General features: G+C 52.6%; 3 protein-coding genes across 4 annotated transcripts in view; 2 read left to right on the top strand and 1 right to left on the bottom strand.

Moving 5' to 3' along the window:
• The first annotated feature begins 1176 nt into the window (after positions 1–1176).
• Positions 1177–7212, top strand: LOC117892111 (putative inorganic phosphate cotransporter). The gene is made up of 4 exons (XM_034798126.1): positions 1177–1536; positions 5132–5328; positions 5390–6466; positions 6528–7212. Exons 1-4 carry the CDS (start codon positions 1488–1490, stop codon positions 6705–6707), a joined length of 1503 nt encoding a protein of 500 aa, XP_034654017.1. The 5' UTR covers positions 1177–1487; the 3' UTR covers positions 6708–7212.
• A 272-nt stretch (positions 7213–7484) lies between these two features.
• LOC117892112 (putative inorganic phosphate cotransporter) lies at positions 7485–9462 on the top strand. Its single transcript, XM_034798127.1, has 4 exons — positions 7485–7653; positions 7719–7855; positions 7915–9012; positions 9069–9462. Exons 1-4 carry the CDS (start codon positions 7593–7595, stop codon positions 9261–9263), a joined length of 1491 nt encoding a protein of 496 aa, XP_034654018.1. The 5' UTR covers positions 7485–7592; the 3' UTR covers positions 9264–9462.
• Positions 9463–9472: 10 nt separating this feature from the next.
• LOC117892109 (mucin-5AC) overlaps positions 9473–18658 on the bottom strand; it is a 12631-nt gene continuing 3445 nt past the window's right edge. The window contains exons 2-6 of one of the 2 annotated variants that reach the window (XM_034798120.1): positions 17258–17313; positions 11580–15077; positions 11334–11510; positions 10981–11279; positions 9473–10917 (exon numbers count right to left, since the gene is read on the bottom strand). In XM_034798120.1, coding sequence (XP_034654011.1) covers positions 9996–10917; positions 10981–11279; positions 11334–11510; positions 11580–15077; positions 17258–17260 — 4899 coding nt within the window. In that variant the 5' untranslated portion in view covers positions 17261–17313 and the 3' untranslated portion in view covers positions 9473–9995. The remainder of the gene's footprint in view (positions 10918–10980; positions 11280–11333; positions 11511–11579; positions 15078–17257; positions 17314–18658) is intronic. The other variant, XM_034798121.1, reaches the window with a different exon arrangement.

Here is an 18658-nt window from a genome sequence, read left to right as displayed (position 1 = left end):
TAGGGAAATACAAAAACAAGTGAAATAATTAAGGAAAATTTTGTGCCATATCTCTCGCCGGAGGGGTTGGAGGGTTTTGGGGGCTGGCAGAATCTGTCATGCTGAAATGAAAATTGCATTGATCAAAGGTGTGTGAGTTGGTGTGGGTTTCATGTAAGCTAATGAACCCATCAAGCACGCCATCGATCACACTCTGCATTGTAATGGATCGTCTCGAGGCTTTGTTATGTCATTTTGTAGATCAGAGAGCCGGAACGGAATCGAGACTGAGAGAACAGAACTCAACAACAGAGATTTGTATTGAGATGAGCTTGATCTGAGCTTATCAGGGGAAACAATGACCTCGACTGGTGTTTCAATACCCTTATCAAAGACTACACGACATATGGAAAGCAGAAAAGTCTTTGTAGACAAGTGTAGAGTATTGAGAGATGATCTCTGGCCAGGATTCAATTTCATTCATGCTTATGCGCCGCCTTGGCAACTGGAAGATACCAGATCTAACCGCATCTCTAGCTCTCAAACAGAAAGAGAGTGAGAGCTAGAGAGCTAGAGAGAGATGGATGCCTCTCAGCTAACTGCACTTTTAGCTGCAAGAGAGAGAGAGTGAGTGAATGCCTCATCCGAGCAGTGTGACTAATTTTACAGCACCCGATGCCCGTGCCTTACAGCAACAATCGAACAATCGAATACTGAGAAACGAACAAGAGGAAAGTGCAAGGGCAGGAGGAGGAGAACTAGGATGATGATGAAAAGGTGCAGCGGAGGCAGAGAGTGTGTGCTGTGTACGTGTACTGATAACCGTAGCCTGTCCATGTGCTGGTGTTGTTTACATACTCGCCATATGTATGCCGGTTCCACCAGAGAGAAATCCGCACCAACACCAGTGACAATCGCACAGTGAGAAAGAGAGGATAGAATGTCTCTGTGTGTTGGTTGCTTGCCAGCGTGTTCATTTTAACTGATAGCAGAGCCGCATGAAAACGGAATGGAATTCACGCGATACAGATACACATGCTTACACTTGGTCTCTCCGCTCACTGCCTCTATCTCGATGTGTCTCTCTCTCTCTCTGCGCGATGTGGTCGGGTCTCTGCTCTGCTCTGCTCTGGCCGCCACTGTCCGGCAGAGTTTCGATCATATTTATAAAAGAATCGACCGCCGTGAGTTATTCAAGCAGTCGCAATCCGCACCTTTCGCCAGAACGTTGAAAAGACACCTCCTCTGTGTCCACCCAGGCATCGATCCAATCCAACGCGTGCTCAGTTTTACAGTCGTGGAAAAACAGCCAACCGTCGAAAGAGAGAGTATACTCGCGTCTAAAAACAATTTAAATAAATAAAGCACACATGTGTGTTCCAACTTCATGACGGAACCGGAACACGTTGTGTGAAATATCAAAAAAAAAAAGAAAGAAAATACTCAAAAAATTCCAGTGAGAACGTTCCAATTGAGGTTTCCATTCAGTTTCAACCCGCGTCGCACACATGACCACCGCTCTGACAATGGTGAAAACAGGAGGTAAATACGCCAATGGTAAGTGCAATCGAGCGATTGAATTGAGTGACTCCATCGAAATCGACATAGCCATAGCCGTAGCCGTAGCCATAGCCATTCCTATTTCCATTGAGCTCTCCAAGCACGTGTCTTATGTAAGTCGCCCGATCGTGTGGCGGCGCCTGGCATGTTCCGAGCTCGGACAGCGGCCTGTTGCCGGAAATTACTTAATTAGTTCTCCAACCGACGTGTGGGAGACACTCTGTCCCACACGATCGTGATCGCTCCAAATAAGTTGCGGATTGCCATTTCCAGATACATTTCTATGTACATGTCTCTCGAGTGCAGTGTCTCCCCTGATGACTGGAAGCATCGTTGCCTGCGTTGGCATGAGATCAGAAATAATTATGCAGTACGAGTGCATTTATTTATACTTATTGTATTTTATATGCAGTCAGATATAGACGACCTCCACTGCAGCGATCAACTGCAATCGCCATCCTTCGCACAAAGAATGCTGATTGAGCACTTCCCTCTCGTTTCGCTCAACTCTAAAATATAATATTAAACAGAATTAAAAATGTGTGACTTTACCCCATTAATTATTTACGTTTTTGTGTGTGTTTTTTTTTGGTTACGCTGCCAAACAAAATCGAATCACATTTTAGCACTTTCGAGTGATAAAAATAAACAAAAACGGAATGAAAAACCTTAAGCGAAACGAAACAAAAAGAAAGGAAAGGAAAAGAAAAGAAAAGAGACAGGGGGAAACTCAACGAGCGACAGTATTTAGTATTCCGTATTTTCTTTTTGATTTTATTCTGAACTTTAAATAGATCTATCTACACGGTAGGGTGACAAGACGGGGAACTGGGGCGGAGCAGTGGCTCTTTAGTCAGCTGATAAGCTAATCCCAAAGACAAATTGACAGTTGTAAAGCGATTTCAAAAGAGTGGGCATATGCCACGCTCTTTGCATGTGCGAGACCATGCCGTGAAGTGAATTGTGAGTTAGGGTAGCCAGTGGGACACAGGGCCAGAGCTGTAACTAGTGATTATCTTATCGACTTAGGGGACTTCTGCCTGCCGCCCACCCCCACACCCACCCGTTGTGGAAAGCTCAGTGGCGTTCCAGTTTTATCGGAGCCCCGTTGGAGGCCCGTTATCGGTTATCAATACTGTGCACACACACTTGACTTCATTGTTGTTGTTTTGCTTGGTGTTGCGCTCTGTGTGTCCTCCGTTTGTCCCACTAACGGACGGTCTAGGTACAGTCAGCGCCCTCGGCCCACTGGCAATCAATCAAAATATGGCAGAGACTATACTATACACCCTTAATGGCATCCAATAAACACTCAAAGCAGAAACTCTTTTTATTATACCCGGTACTCGAAGAGTAAATAGGGTATATTGTATTTGTGCGGATAACGGTTGTATGTAACGCACAGAAGGAAACGTTTCCGACCCCATAAAGTATATATATTCTTGATCAGCATCAATAGCCGAGTCGATTGAGCCATGTCTGTCTGTCCGTCTGTCCGTCTGTCCGTCTGTCCGTCCGTCCGTCTTGTTTGTCGGCTAGTTCTCAGAGACTATAAGAGCTAGAGCCACCAAATTTTGGCACCAGACTGCTGTATGCTCACACTGAAACCAGTGTATTTCAAAAATGAGCCCCGCCCCCTTCCGCCCCCGCAAAAGGGCGAAAACCTCCCAAATCTACAATTTTGAAGATAACAGAAAACTAAAAACGCCATTCCGTAGGGAATGACCATATCTATCAGATCACCAAATTGGGATCCGATTGGATCATTATTATAGCCACAATGAAGAAATTAGTTTGCAGTGGCCAAACCCACCCCGTCCCGCAGCATTCACACTCTGCTTCGCGTTGTTTATGGCCTGGCCCCTGACACGCCACTGCCTCTGCCTCTGCCGCTGCCTCTGCCGCTGCCTCTGCCGCTGACTCTGCCGCGACTCTGCAGTGTGTGTTTCTAGGGGAGGGTGGCGAGCTAAAGGAGCGTGTTGGTGTGAGTAGTGTTGTTGATGTAGATGACAGATGAAGAAAAAATGTAAAACTGGACAAATAACCGCTAAAGTGCAGATGTAGTACTGAGTGCCGGGTATAAAAGTTGTGACGCGTAAGAAGCGTCTCACACGTCCCTTCTCGTTTTCATTATTTTTATAACTGCTCATAAATGTTGATTGATTTGGTGTCGCGTTCTGTTTTTTTTTGGGTGCCTCAGCAAATTTAACTGTGGAGAATCACAATTTCACTCTCTTCTGCATAGTCTCTGCCCGCCGCCCACCGTGTTTGTCACCAGACAAAAGTTCTGTATCTTAGTAATAAATTTGCTCGGCTCCGTCGGCAGAAAAGATTCCGCAAATAAATTCAAAAACGTGTCAGATAAAGCGTTTTCAGTGTGGCTCCTCACACGACCCGACTTGTCCACGAGTCATCGTCGCGCCCGGCACGAGAAGCTGATTCAGTTCCATAAACACACAGAGAGAGGGAGAGAGGCAGAGAGAGAGAGAGAGAAAAGCATGAGGGAGCGCCAGCAGCAGCAGCAACACCAGCAAGAGCGAGCGTATGCGGGAGCGTTCTCGATCGGGCAGACGGCCCCAAAGTTCGCTTGGGACGTCATCGAAATAATTATCCATCCGTATGGGGGGGAAATTTTTTGGAAGAGACAAGCAATTGTTAGTTTTGGACTTTAAGCTGGCTCTGTATTGGCATCGGCTTGGAGTTCCAACTGGGGTTCAATAGACCCAAACGCCTTGTAAGGCCGCGTTGCAAGGTTGCTGTTGCACTGTTGCAAAATGTGTGTGCGTGTGTGTGTGTGTGGTGCAGCGGCGTTTGTTTAAGCCATTTATGGCGGGGCTTAGAGTCGGGTTTAAAAATAGCCTACAAAAAATCCGCGTAAGGCAACGCAGGCCACCGCCAATAAATAAACAGTCGCCGAATCATGTTTCCTCTGGGATGGATGCGGTGTTCGCTTTGGTCACGTGAGGATCGGGCGACTGCTGTTCGGCCTCAAACAGGTAGCAGCAGCAGCAGCAGCAGCAGCCGACACTCGTATTGCGCTTTGGGCCTTATTGTATGTACAGCCAACGTACAGCACCGTACAGCAGCACATTCATGTTATGTTATGTACATTTGTACATTTGTGTGTTGCATTTTGTACAACGCTTACAACGACAGACACGGCATGCATCGATCGCCCTGCGCACAGGTCTCTCAATATTCGCAGCCACCGCTGTGCTCATAGTGGGCGTGTGTGTGTATGCGTGTGCGTGCGTGCGAGAGTGAGCGCGTCTGTGCATGTTCGTGCATGTCTGTGCGTGCACGAACAAGATTTTGACATAGTCAAAGTGTTTTATAAATAAACGCGCCCCACATACTAACATGGCTACCAGTTTCGTGAGCAGCAAAGAGAACGGCAGCGCAAAGAGAGCGTGAGAGCGTGAGAGCGTGAGAGAGAGGCGTCTGTCTGTTGATAAGAGCGCAGCCTCTGCCAACACGTTTTCACCTGTTGAGGCAGAGAGTGGGCGCAGGCGCATGTGCTTAATCCATTCCATTCATCTTATTCCAGGGTATGCAATGAGCCTTTAGCTAATTCAATGACTTTTCCTTGCAGAGAAACTCTTCGGCGTGAGGCATGTGCAATGCATCCTCTGCTTCTTCTGCCTGGCGATGTGCTACGCCTGGCGGGTGAACCTCAGTGTGGCCCTGGTGGCCATGTCCGAGCCACCCTCCGTGAATGTCACTGAGAATGACACTGCCAGCGCCGTGCCAGACGATGATGACGACGATTTTGGTATATTCAAAGCAGAGGTAAGGTCCTGGCAGCACTCCAGTTCGACACTCGCTCACCCTCCTGCATTTCCTCCTGCAGTACTATCCGTTCGACGAAGGCCAGAAGTCGTACATGCTGAGCAGCTTCTTCTGGGGCTACATCGTCACCCAGGTGCCCGGCGGTTACATTGCCCAGCGGTACGGGGCCAAGATGCTGCTGCTCGCTGGCCTGGCTGCCGCCGCCATCCTCACCATCATCTCGCCGCTGGCCCTCAAGCTGGGCGGCTGGATTGCGCTGTGTGCCGTTCGCTTCACGATGGGCCTCACCCAGGGTGCAGTGCACCCGGCCACGCACGCGCTGCTCTCCAAGTGGTCGCCGGCCAACGAGCGCGGCATGCTGGGCACCATCTGCTATTCGGGCGCTCAGTTCGGAACGGTGGTGATGCTGGCGACGAGTGGCTACATTGCCGACTCCTTCATGGGCTGGCCGAGTATTTTCTACCTGGGCGGTGCCTGCGGCTTCGTGTGGGTCGTCTTTTGGTACGTGTTCTCGTCCAGCACGCCGGAGGAGCACCGCTTCATCTCGCCGGAGGAGCTCAAGTTCATCGAGGAGTCGCGCAGCGATGGCAAGATGCAGTCGGCCGACAACCTGGCGCCGACTCCCTGGCTACCCATCTTCACGTCGATGCCGTTCCTGTCGTTGCTGGTGGTGCACTGCACCCACATGTTCGGCTTCTGGACGCTGCTCACCCAGATCCCCAGCTACATGAAGAACATCTACGGCATCGATATCAAGGAGAGCGCGCTGCTGTCCTCCCTGCCCTACACCGTGATGCTGCTGCTCAGCTTCTTCTTCGTCTGGCTGTCCAAGGTGCTGCAGAGGAACAAGTCGTTGTCGCTGTCCTTCAACCGCAAGTTCTTCAACAGCATCGGCCACTGGATACCCATGTGCTCACTCATCGCCCTGGGCTATGTGCCGAAGGAGGACAATCTGCTGGCCGTCGTCCTGTTAACCCTCACCGTCGGCATCAGCGCTGCCACCTACCTGGGCTTCCAGGTAAACCACATCGATCTGTCGCCCAACTATGCCGGCACCCTGATGGGCCTCACGAATGGAGCGGCCAACATCATGAGCGGCATTGCGCCCCTTGTTGTCGGTCAGATCGTGCAAGATCCGGTAAGTGAAAGGCGTTGAAAACGTTCCTTGAGTGCCTCGCTAACGCTGATATCTTCCACAGAAAAATGTGAACGAATGGCGACTGGTGTTCTTCCTGGCCGCCGCCGCCTACTTCATCGGCAACCTGCTCTTTGTGGTCTTTGGCCGAACGGAAGTGCAGTGGTGGGACTCGCCGGAGCAGTCGGTGGACGATGTGGAGCAAGGAGTGCCGCTGTCGCCGAATGGCCAAGATAAGCGCTAGATCTGGATAGACCACCACAACCACCACATGATAGGGGCATGAGTCGAGTCGAGTCATAGCTGTTGTTTCATAGTTTTTAGTCGTAGTCAAATAGTTAGGGACAATACCATAACGACGATCGCGTGCTTCCATTAGCGATATTATAAGTTAATTGTTTAGTTCTAAGGCAGCGTAAATTATTGTTTGCAGTATTTTCCATAATGTACATAATCTAAAGCTAAATCAAATTAAACTTGCAACATGAGAAAGCGTTCAGTGTAAATAGCAGAAAGAGAGAGAGAGAGAGAGAGATGTGCTGCTAAAAAAAACTCTAGTAATTGTTATGTTTAGTGTTTAAGCTAGGAATAAACAAAAACCCAACTTGTGATGCACGAAAAGTGAACTAAAAAAGGCAAAAAAAACAAAACAAAACAAAACAAAACAAAAGAAAGAAAAAAGCAATGAAGACATTCAAAGCCATTTAATAAAACAGCTCAAAAGGAAGCTGAAACCAAGTCAAATCGTACCGAAATTAATGTTGTTTCATTTCATCCAGTTTGAACTGGGCGCCCACTGTCGATTATCGATACCATTCACGGCTGCCACACAGTTGGATTTTTCGGTACAACTTGGGAAGTTTATCTTTGTCTGTATCTTCTTGTTGGCGCTTCTTTATTTTAGTTTTGTTATTGTAGATTTAATTCTTTTGTTTTGCACAATTTCTGCTTCCGCCATGTGTGGCAACGCCAGCACCAAATTTATCGAGCACTTGTTACGGCCACACTGGTTATCAGCTGTGTTTACATTTAATTAGACGCACTTTAGGCGCCGCTGCAACTTTTCCTCCCTCCCACGCCCACGTAGCATCTACTAACTTGGCTACGTGGATAGAATTGGACGCACAATATGGTGTTCGGCTGCTTCCCCTGCTGCAGCCGGACTGGCTACCAGCAAATAGGGAACACTGGCAAGTGTTTGACCTTCCCTTTGTTTGCATCTGTTTTCACTGACGTTGCACATTTGTATTTGCAGGGCCGCGATTCGGAGTGCGACATCTGCAGTGCATTCTGGTCTTCTTTGGCCTGGCCGTGGCCTATTCCTTGCGTGTGAATCTCTCCGTGGCCATTGTGGCCATGACGGATCGCAATGCCAGCAATCCGGACTTTCCTGTACGCACAGCCACGCATTAGATGATTAGCTTTAATAATGGATTATTTTGCTTTTGCAGGAGTTCGATTGGAACGAGAGTGTCAAGTCCTATCTGCTGAGCAGCTTCTTTTGGGGCTATGTCGTCACCCAGGTGCCAGGTGGCTATCTCTCGGCGATCTATGGTGCCAAGTATATGCTCTTCTTTGGAGTGTTAATATGTTCCTGCCTCGCCCTGCTGACACCCTTTTGCGCCATCACGGGCGGCTGGAAGACTGTCGTCGTGCTGCGTGCCGTCCAGGGTCTCTGCCAGGGCGTCATCTTCCCCTCAACGCACACATTCCTCTCGAAATGGGCGCCCACAGAGGAGCGCGGTCGACTGGTCGGCTACAGTTACTCGGGCTCTCAGTTCGGCACCGTGGTAATGCTCTCGGTGAGCGGCTATATTGCGTCTTCCTCGCTGGGCTGGCCCAGCACCTTCTATGTGCCCGGATGTGCCGGCATCTTGTGGTCGTTTGTGTGGTACTTTTACTGCTCAAGCACTCCGGCCGAGCATCCAACGATAACGCCAGCTGAGCGTCGCTACATTGAGTCCTCTGGCCAGACTCGCCGTCCATCGGATGTGGGGCGAGAGGTGGAGCCACGGCCGCGCACGCCCTGGCTACGCATCCTCACTTCGGGACCGTTTCTGGTGCTCGTGCTGGCTCACTGTGCCAACAACTGGGGCTTCTGGACGCTGCTCACAGAGATTCCCACGTTCATGAAGAGCGTCCTGGGCATGGACATCAAGAGCAACGGACCGCTGTCCGCGCTGCCCTACTTCGCCATGATACTGCTCACGTGCGTGTTCATCTGGCTATCGGATGCAATGAAGCAACGTGGCACAATCCTGCCACTGGGCTTCTCCCGCAAGTTCTTCAATACGCTGGGCATGTGGCTGCCCATGCTGGCGCTTATCGGTCTCGGCTACATCACCGAGGGCGAGGCGAATGTTCGTCTGGCCATTGCTCTGCTCACCCTGGCAGTGGCCACCAATTCGGCCACATATCTGGGCTTCCACGTGAATCACATCGATCTGGCGCCCAACTATGCAGGCACTCTGATGGGCATCACGAATTGTGCGGCCAATTTTATGAGCATTCTGGCGCCGCTGATTGTGGGTTTGATTGTCTGGGATGAGGTGAGTGAGTTTCCATTTGATTTACCCTGTTTACCCCTTGATCTTTGCTCTTTCAGAGGAATCCTGCACAATGGCGTATCGTTTTTTTCTTCACCGCTTTTGTTTACTTTATGGGAAATCTGCTCTTCATGCTCCTCGGTCGGACGAGTGTGCAAGATTGGAACACGCCAACTAGAACGCCAACGGCAACAAGTGCCGCGGAGCAGCGAGAAGACGTTGCTGGGGATCGGTCGCCGCTTATCGAAGCTTGAGAGAGCGAAGATGCAGCTGGGAATTGGGTGCTGTGAAGCTGTGAAAAACTCTTGTACCTTGAGGGGGGAAGTGCATTCCATGGAATTGATTGATCGTATTAATAGCTATACACATGACTACAGAGACATATACAAGGATATACACACACTATTTATATGTACAGAAATCATATACAGAATCCGAACATACTGAAACTCATTTGGTTGTATTTGTCGTTTGTTTTTTGTAGTTTTTATTGGTATCTGTAATTGTTAGTACACAACGTTGTATGGTACAAGACTTATGCTGGCTATATGCTATCCTGACATTACACTAACTCTAAGATCTATGCACTAAATTCTCTATCCAGGGGATATCTGTGACGGAACACTCGCAAGGATTAGCAGGAGAAGCCTCAAGAAGTTCTTTGATAGTTCATTCCTTCTTATCCAAGAAATTCTACAGCTTTCGGGCCAATCCTAGTCGGTGCGAATGGGGCATCCATCGATCCATCGATCCATCGATCTGCTTATCCTTATGAATATATTTGTAGTTAAAGCTAATTAATTACATCTGGATGCGGCTTGTGCTTGTGCTTCTGGGCGGCAGATGAGGAGTTGTGCTGACTAGCGGCGCTCCTTAAGGCTGCTGCCTGTCCATCCTCACTCGTACCTGCCCCTGGCCCGTATCCCATCTGCCCTTATGTACATGCAGAGTCCACCATGTGCCACCGTGCTCTGCCGGAGCTCAGCTCAGTGCAGTTTGTGGTTGGCGGGCAGATCCTCGGACCGTATGCAGCGTCCCCGATAGCAGATCTCCGTCTCGGAGGTGACTTTGGTCGATGTGGATGTGGCGTACACCACATGCTCCATGAGGTCCTTGTGGAAGTTGTCTTTGCTGCCCTCCGAAGCACCTTCCGTGGCTGTGGGGGTGGTCGCTGTGGCTGTCAGTTCATCGTCCGCGGGCGTCAGAGTCGTCTTGTCCGTGGACGTGGCTGGTGTCGTGCGCTTGATGCTCGTGTACTCCTGCCGACGCTTACCCACGGCGGCCAGTGCACCGTTCAACGCCTCGTCCTCGCTCTCTTCGATGGCGAACAGATCGTGGAGTTGCTTCTTGACCTCCGAGAAGATGCTGGGCTGTGTCTCCAAGTCTCCCTCTCCATCTCCTTCACCATCCCCTTCCACATCCACATCCGCCGCGGTGTCCATGCGTCGCGTGGCACTCTCCGGCGTCTCCATGGGCAGCGTCGATGCCATGGTTGCCTCCTCCAAGGCCACTCTGGCGGTGGTCACCTCATACTCCTCCGGCGTTGTGGGCGACGCTGACGTGGTGCTGACTATCGCTTCTGTTGTCTCCGCCTCGGTGGTTGCTGCTGCTGCTGCTGCTGCTGTGGTGGTGGTCTTCTCCTGCTGCTGCTGCTGCTGCTGCTGCTGCTCCTCCTTCTCGCTGGCCGCCTGCAGGGCATTGTAGAGCTGTGGTCCCAGATTCTGCGACTCGGCCGTCTCAAAGTTTTCGCCATTATCCGCACCACTGGACACGCGGCTCTTCTTCCACTTGCCGCGCCGGTTCAGCCGGCCAATGGAGCTGCTGCTGCTGTTGGGTGACTCTGTGGCCAGTTCCTCGGGCACTTTGCCCATCACCTCCTCGAGCAGCTCCGCAAAGGATTTCTCTGGTCTGGCGGGGGCATGGAAATAAGTGACTGTGTTGCAAAGCAAAAAGCAAAAAGCAAAAACTCACTTCAGATTGGGCGCCTTGAGGGTGGTGGTGCGTTGCACCGCCGATCCACCAAGATCCGCGGCTACATTAAACTCGTATGTCTCCGGCTGCCCCGTGGGTCCCACCGTCACAATCTCTGGCTCGTTCTCGAAGTTGTGCGACTCCGTCTTGTACTTGGGATTCAGAGGCTTGAAGCTGTTCGTGTTGGTGTTGGCGTTGCTGTTGCTGTTGGCAATGTCTGAGGCTGGAGACCACTGCGACTCCTGTCCCTCCAGCTGGAATGGCTGCTTATAGCGACGCCGCTGGGTGATGGTTGGCTGCTGAGGTGTGCAACGTTAGATTTTACTCCAAATGGGATTGCACTTTGCACTTACCTCCTTTTCCTTGGGATCCTGGTTGTTGTAGCGACTGAGCTTGCGCAGATTTGGCTTCTGGGTAGCTGGCTCCTGGAGCTCCTCTTCGGGCGCCGCCGTGGACGAAGCAGGATGTCCGGGACGACGCTGACGTTGACGCACTTTGACCACACGACGAGGCGGCAGGCGTGAGCGGATCTGAAACAAAAATCATCACAGAATGAGTGAGAGTTCCTCTGGTTAAGTTTTCTCCTTTAAATTTCTTACCGAAGGACGCTCCTCCGAGGGCGTGGTGCTGGTCACTGGCGGCTCTGTTGTGGTGGTGGTCCTCAGCCGCGGATAGTTGCGGCGCACAAAGGGCGAGCGACGCGTGGTGGTTGTGGGCGCTGCCTCAGTGGTTGTCGTCGTGCTGGTCGTCGTCGTCGATGGCGTTGTGGTTGCCAGCGTGGTGTAGATGGGACTCACCTCGTTGCGGACAATGGCCTCGGTGGGCGTGAGATCCTCTTGGTTGGGGAAGTACCCCGGCCCGTAGTTGTCCTTGGAGAACTCCTGATAGTGCTGGGCAATCTGCATGGGCTCCAGCAGGCTGCCGGGGAATCCCGCAGCCGGTTCGCTGGCGCCGTCAATGCTGTTGCTCGGCGTCACCGTGTACACCTGCTGGGACTCCGATGCCGGACCCTCGGTGGTGGCCTGGAAGTCGTAGGAGCTGGGAATGGCCGTGGGGCTGGTGGGCCGGCGCGAGGGCGCCGATGAGGAGCCCTTGAACACCGGATAGTTCTGCTTGAGCACGTCGCGCTGGTAGTCCAGATCCTGATCCTCGCGCTGCCCGTTCTTCGAGCCCTTTCTGGTCTTCACCTTCAGCGACTGGCGCTCCTCGGTGGTGGGCCTGTAGCGGATGCGATTGGGATTGCGGATGAGCGGATTCCGTGCGCTGGTCGGACGTCGTGTGGGTGTCGTCGCCGCCGACTCCTCTCCCTGGTCGCCGCTGCCTGTGGTGGAGGCTGTGCCGGCGGCAGTGCCTCGGTTGCCGTATGGTCGACGTATGCGATGCGGCACCTTGCCGCTCGACTCGGACTCGGAGTAGGACACCGACGAGGTGGTCACCACCTTGGACACGGCCGGCTTGCGGGTGCGCAGCAGTGGACGGCGCGTGGGACGCGTCTCCTGCTCGGGTTCACTCTGTGGCGGAATGGTTGTGCCCGCCGGCTGCAGCTTGTCCTTCTCCTGCAGATTGTTGACCAATCCGGGAATGTCCGGCGTCAGGGCCGGCAGCTCTGAGGGCACATGGTAGGGATTCGGCTCGTAGTCCACGTTGCTGTTGTCCAGAATCTCGTTCTGCACTTGGTTGTAGCTGGGCCTGTGGTTCAACGGCGCCTGCGGCTGCTCCAGCACCTGCGCCTGCTCCTGCTCCACTTGGTAGCCCACATCCGAGGTGGTCACCGGCACCGCTGCGGGCGTGTAGATGTTCACGCGATGCTTGTTCTTCACCCGCTGCGTCGTGGGCACCTCGTAGTCGGGCGCACTGGGCGTATACTGAACCTGCTCGAAGGCGGGCGGAATCGTGGTGAGCGGACGCTGACGGAAGGCGTCCTGCTGCCGGAAGTACTGCTTCATGCGATGCTCCTCCTCCGCTGTGGTGGCTGTCGGCGGACGTGTGGTCAATCGGGGCTGCTGCTGCTCCGGCAGGGGCTGCAGGTACTCCGGATACAGATGGCCACTGGCGCCGGGGAACTCCACCTGCGGCCGTGTGCTGTACGTGAACAGCGGCTGCGTGGGCGCTGCCGTGGTGGAGGTCGTCGTGGATGTGCTCGTCGAGGTTGTGCTGGTGGAGGTGGAGCTGCTGGTGGTGGGCTTGTGGGTCAGCGACTTGAAGAAATCATCGCCACCGATCTGATTGAGTGTGTCGAAGGGATTCTGCGTCTTGCTGGGTGGACGGTAGATGGGCTGCTGCGGCTGCTGCTGCTGCTGCTGGTGCTCCACCTGCACATTCTGTGGTCGCTTCTTCTTGTGGCGCTCCTGTTTGGCGGGTATCTTCGGGGAACTCACCTCCTGAATGCCATCCTGGACGTAGTAGTAGCTGAACTTGTTGCCCCGCACAGGTGCTCCCGCCTGCGACTGCGACTGTGCCTGTGCCTGTGCCTGGGTGGTGGTCTCGAAGGGATTCCGCGTGCTGCTCACAGCTGCATAGGGACGCTGCTGACGCTGTGGCGGCGGCTGAGTCTGCACCGAAACGGAGTCCTTGGCGCGATTGACCACAATGGAGCCCACATGCGGCTCGGGCAGCAGAATCTTGTTGAATCCATTCGGTGTACGGTAGCTGAGTGGCGCCACGAAGAAGGACACGTCGCTGAGGTCGCGTGTCTGCGCCAACTGCGACAGATACGGCAGATCGAACTTCACGTAGCCATCGGGTATGGGCATGCCCGCGGGTCCCACAAAGATCTCTGGCGTCTGCTTGGTGGGGGAATCGATCACAGAGATGCTGTGGGCACTGCGCAGCGCAGCCACCACATCCGACTGCGAGGGCCGGGAGCTGGAGCGCAGCAGGAACATGGCCAGCGGTGGCTGATGAGCCTTTGGCTTGGGCTTGGCGGTGCTGAACTGCGTCTGTGCCTGGGGTTGTGGCTGCTGTTGCTGCTGTTGCTGCTGTTGGGTTGGTCCAAAGCTCTGGAAGATGCCGTGCGGCTGGCTGGTGGTGGTGCTGGGTCGGGAGGTGGTGCCCAAGCTGAAGAAGTCGCTGCCCGCATTGGGATCCTGCGTGTAGAACTGATTGATCTGGTAGGGATTGACGGCGGGCAGACCTGCGTTCAGATTGAATTTGTTCACCTCAAAGTTGGCGCTGCCAGCACCTGGCCGGGACGAGCCCGAGCCCGAGCCCGACTGCTGCTGTCGCTGCTGGTTGTACAGGGTATCATACGGCACATACAGCAGCTGCACCTCCTGCTGGCCGCCGCTCGCTGCGGGAGCGGCTGAGGGCGCCGCCTTGTTCAGTCCAAAGATTGACTCTGGCTCGGGATCGAGGGGAAATACCTGAGGCGTGACGCTCTGCAGCGAGGGCTGCGTTGGCTTTGCATGGGACTTGGGAGGCAGAATGTCCTGAATGTAGTTCTGCTGCCGCAGCGGCTTGTTCAGGGACTTTGGCGGCAGGGAGTGGAAGTCGGAGCCAAAGGGCTGTGCCTGCTGCTGGCCAAACAGCGAGGGGGGACTGAACAGCGAGGAGGGTGCCTGGAGGCCGCCGCCCCCGAATGTGTGCTGGATCTGGTAGCCCGTCTGCAGTGTGGGCGGCGCTTGTGCCTGTCCCTGCCCCCCCTCGTTGCTGTGGAAGGGCATCTCAAACTTGAAGAACGACTGCGAGGTGGGCTCCTGGCCGGCGCTCGTCTTGAGCGATGCCGGTGGTCCCTGCCGCAGCGGCAGCGCCTGTCCCTGTCCATTCGAATACCTTGGGAACGGATACGAGAAATCAAACTGCGATCCCGGCGCTGCGCCAGGCTTGTTCAGTTCCCCGAACCGAGCGCTGGGTGGAAATGTCTGCGAGTAGGTCAGCACACGGCCATTGCCGGAGCGATCCTTGCCACCGCTCCCGTCCAGCGGCTGGGCGAGTGGTATCCAGTCCAGGGAATCCGTATCGGAGGTGGGCGCATTCTCCAGCTGCCGCGACCACTTGGCCGACGACTCCTGCTGCGCCCGTGCAAAGGTGGCGGCTGTGGCCAGCAGGCACAGCCAGGTGGCAGTTAGTTGCATGCCTCGCTTCATAGCTTCATATGACTGGTGGGAGAGGAAGAGGGAGAGATTGTGAGTTAGAAGAGATCTAAGAACGAGCCAAGCACTAACAAAAGGTCAATTATGGGTTTGCTTTTTATCAACGAGAATCTGGAACGCGAAATTAATTCAAAGAGCAGGTTACAAGTCGCGATTTGGTTTGGTTTTGGCCAAAGGAAAAGGTCAACCGATTGCAGGTTGCAGTCTGTGCCGATTGTCGGAGTTCCCTCGATGCATTTTAATGAGATCTTTTCTCATGGCTTGAATCCAAACAGAGGGAAGCGGTTGGATCAGGGCCTGTGGTGCACTCGGGCAAGGTCAGTGGGCGTTGCTGCAGCCAGCATTCCCTTCATTCTAAGCAATTTGCATACCAAAACGAACGTCTTAAGCCCAGCCCCGGCCAAGTGAAAGGTTGCTTTTCTATGCGTTTTGGTTGTTGTCTGACTGGGAGCAGTACATCAACAGATAATTGCCGGCTATGGTCTTGGTCTTGACTGGAACTTGCTCTCCGCTGCCGGCTGCTGGCTGCTGGCTGCAGCGTTGTGGTGTGGCAAGTGTAACTGTAAGTGCTGCCAACTGGTCGGCAAGCGGTCCATAACTGCCGCTAGTCAACCAGCCAACAATCCAGCCATAATTGTGCACTTGTCTGCATTTGGACAACTCGAGAAATTGCAATACTTAAAATGAAACGGCAATCGAATCGCAGAGGGAGAGGGAGGAGCGGACACTCCTCCTAATGCAATGCCTCATCGAGCAGCCATGATCCATGATCAATGGACATTTCCTTGTTGCGAAAATCATTTTGCATATGGAATATGGAATATGGAATAAGTTTTGTGGCAATTGTGGCAGAGATGTCTGGGCCGATGCTAATTGCATCATCAGCTTCCACCCATGCGCGGAATATTGTCAAGGGGCAGGCGAAGATTCGCTGGGGTACGAGCACATATGAAAACGAAAGTGAGGCAAAACCTGATCAGCACTGCAACTGCCGCTGGCCACTGTCCACTGGCCACTGGCTTAAGTGAGTAACTGCAGCTACGATCAGCGATCGCCAAGCACTTTCGTTTTCACTTTTCCATTGAATTAATCGCACATACGAGTACGTAAGCCCCTGCTGCTCCTCTCTTAACGGATGCCAGGCCCAAACTGTGCGCGTTCCAGCCGCATTAAATGGGTTAAACGAAAGCAAAAGACTGCGAAATATCGTAACAGCAACAGCAACAGCAACAGCAACAGCAACGAAAAAACGGAACTTGCAACGCTGCTGCTCCTCCTGCTGCACACACACAGGTGGCACAGTGAAAGAAGAAAGTTCATTGCTTCGCAGTTGCACCTCCCCCCTCAACCATCGTTCCGTTCCGAGGGGGAGAGATGACAGCAAAATAATAGAAATTAGACACACTTGCGGTCAATATTTCGGACTTCGTTCCACCAAACCAGTTGGCCACAAACAAAACAGAAACAAACACAAAGAAAGATACAGCCAAACTCATGGTCACACCTCAGTGAGTCTCCCAGAGAGAGAGCAAAAGAGTGAGAGAGAGAGAGAGGGAGGGGAGGAGGGGCAGTGCACTTGAAAATCATTGCTGGAGCTGCTGCTGTTGCCTCTCTTTTCATTGAAAGTGAAATGTGACAATGCCCTCTGGTAGGCGTAGTAAAACTCGTACATAAAGGGGCGCAAGTAGGATCTGGCACTGGCACTGGCACTGGCACTGGTAATTTCCCTTTCATTTTGCAGCAGACTTTCGTTCGGTTTTTGGAGTAAGGGAAGCCACAGATTAATGGCATTTCAGGCGGCTTTTTATCACTGACCAGAGACCACAGACTACGGCCGACTACAGCCGGATGTTAGTGCCGAAAAAAAGGTCTGGTTTAAAGCGGATTACAAGTGCCGCCGTGTCGCCGTGCCGCTCGTTAAGATCGTTAGTACCCGCAGCTTGTCCGGGTTCAATGAGTGCCTGAGGATTAGCTTGATGTCCGACTCGGCCGCCTCTCTGCGACTGTCTCTGGCATTGACATTGTTTCATCGCTACGCTGATCATTTGGGTGTGATTTAATTGGATTACCCGACTCGCAGTCTGTCTGAGAGTAGCAGCCACACCCACAGAGCACTGAACACTGGAACAGTGAGTGTGTAGTGTAAACACCCACTGAGACGGAAGGTCGTTCCATTGTGAACTTACCATAAACAGCAGCAACAAACAGCAACAGCAACAGAGTGCTGAGTGCTGAGAGGTGGCTGTAAAATATGCAAAAATAATATGAAATTAGTTGTCGGAATTAAAAGTTAAACGCAGATTTGTTAGGGCAATAGATCTTCCATGTTTTGGGGTCGAGAGCCTAAGGAGGACTACCAGGTGGCTAGTGGCAAAGGGTTGCATTACCTCTCGGAGTCTGTTGCAATGCCAACTGTCAGATATTCGTACACATTGTGGCTGCGAGTGGGACTGGAGCTACTTTTAATTGCAGTGTTGGAGGCTGCAACGGCCACGCACCGATGGCCACACAGACATCCACATCCACCCACTCTGCCGCAGTCTCCACACACATTTTGGCAAACGCCTGCGGCTCTGGCGGATCTGCGAAACTCTAAGACTCTGCCAAGACCCGAGGCTGCAGCTGAATTATTAGAGCAAAGCACAACACAGCACGGAGCGCAGCAAAACGAAAAAAAACCACAGAGCCAGGCCCGAGCCAAGTGGAATGTGCGTGACCTGAACAGTTCAATTGGGTGACTCAGACGGCCAATATTTCACAGAAAATCTTTTGCGCAACTGCAACGCACCAGCGCCACGAATTGATGTCAAGCCACGGCACACACACACGACTCTGGCTGGTCTGTCTATCCTAGCTACTCGTAGAGTAACAAATGCATTGCACAAGCTGCACATTAAATATTGACTGATTGTATCTCAGATACAGTTTTCAGACGCCGCTCCAGATACTGACTACCAAAACTCAGATGTAGATGTAGATGCAGCTGCAGATAGCCAATTAGTGTCTCGAGCGGCGGCAGCTACTAACGATGAAGCGGGATTGAAATTGCTGGCGACGCATAAATTATGCCACAGCAAAATGCAGAGCCAATGAACTTCACATTGCTGGGGTTGGAGCGGAGTGCTGAAGAAAGCGACAATGAAATGCGCTTTTTGTCGACTGGCATTCAAAATGGGCTCTTGGTTGGCTGGGGGGTAGTGGGCGTGGCACTGGCAAACGATTGTTAGGCCTGCCGGAAAAAGGAAAAAGCATAGAGTCAAAGCAGCACAAAACGACATAGGAAAATGGCCATTTGTTGGGGGCGGGGGGCGCTCTGCTAATTCCTCAAATTTTATGCCGCAGCGACCCCGAAGAAATGTTTGAAATTATTAAACGAAATGTAAATTTCACGCAGCCAACGGCGACGAACGAACGAAATGAAAATGGAAATATAACTAAAAACCAAAAAACAAGAAACTTTCATTTCTCGCTCGCTCGCTCGCTGCTTTCCAAATGAGGTAAGAGTCCATACCCGATGGCTATGTCGATGTCTATGTCGCTGTCAATGTGCAGGTGGAGGTGGAGGTGGAATTGGACTTGGAGTCACA

The sequence above is a fragment of the Drosophila subobscura genome, chromosome E (assembly GCF_008121235.1).
Source record: "Drosophila subobscura isolate 14011-0131.10 chromosome E, UCBerk_Dsub_1.0, whole genome shotgun sequence".
Lineage (NCBI taxonomy): Eukaryota > Metazoa > Arthropoda > Insecta > Diptera > Drosophilidae > Drosophila > Drosophila subobscura.
Note: the sequence above shows the minus strand (reverse complement) of the source record. Positions and strands in the feature narration are given on the sequence as shown.

Coding starts and splice junctions, on each gene's coding strand:
- LOC117892111 (XM_034798126.1), top strand. CDS start 1,488: ATGACCACCGCTCTGACAATGGTGAAAACAGGAGGTAAATACGCCAAT. Junction 5,329..5,389: donor TTGGTATATTCAAAGCAGAG/GTAAGGTCCTGG, acceptor TTCCTCCTGCAG/TACTATCCGTTCGACGAAGG. Junction 6,467..6,527: donor GTCAGATCGTGCAAGATCCG/GTAAGTGAAAGG, acceptor TATCTTCCACAG/AAAAATGTGAACGAATGGCG.
- LOC117892112 (XM_034798127.1), top strand. CDS start 7,593: ATGGTGTTCGGCTGCTTCCCCTGCTGCAGCCGGACTGGCTACCAGCAA. Junction 7,654..7,718: donor CCAGCAAATAGGGAACACTG/GCAAGTGTTTGA, acceptor TTGTATTTGCAG/GGCCGCGATTCGGAGTGCGA. Junction 9,013..9,068: donor GTTTGATTGTCTGGGATGAG/GTGAGTGAGTTT, acceptor TTGCTCTTTCAG/AGGAATCCTGCACAATGGCG.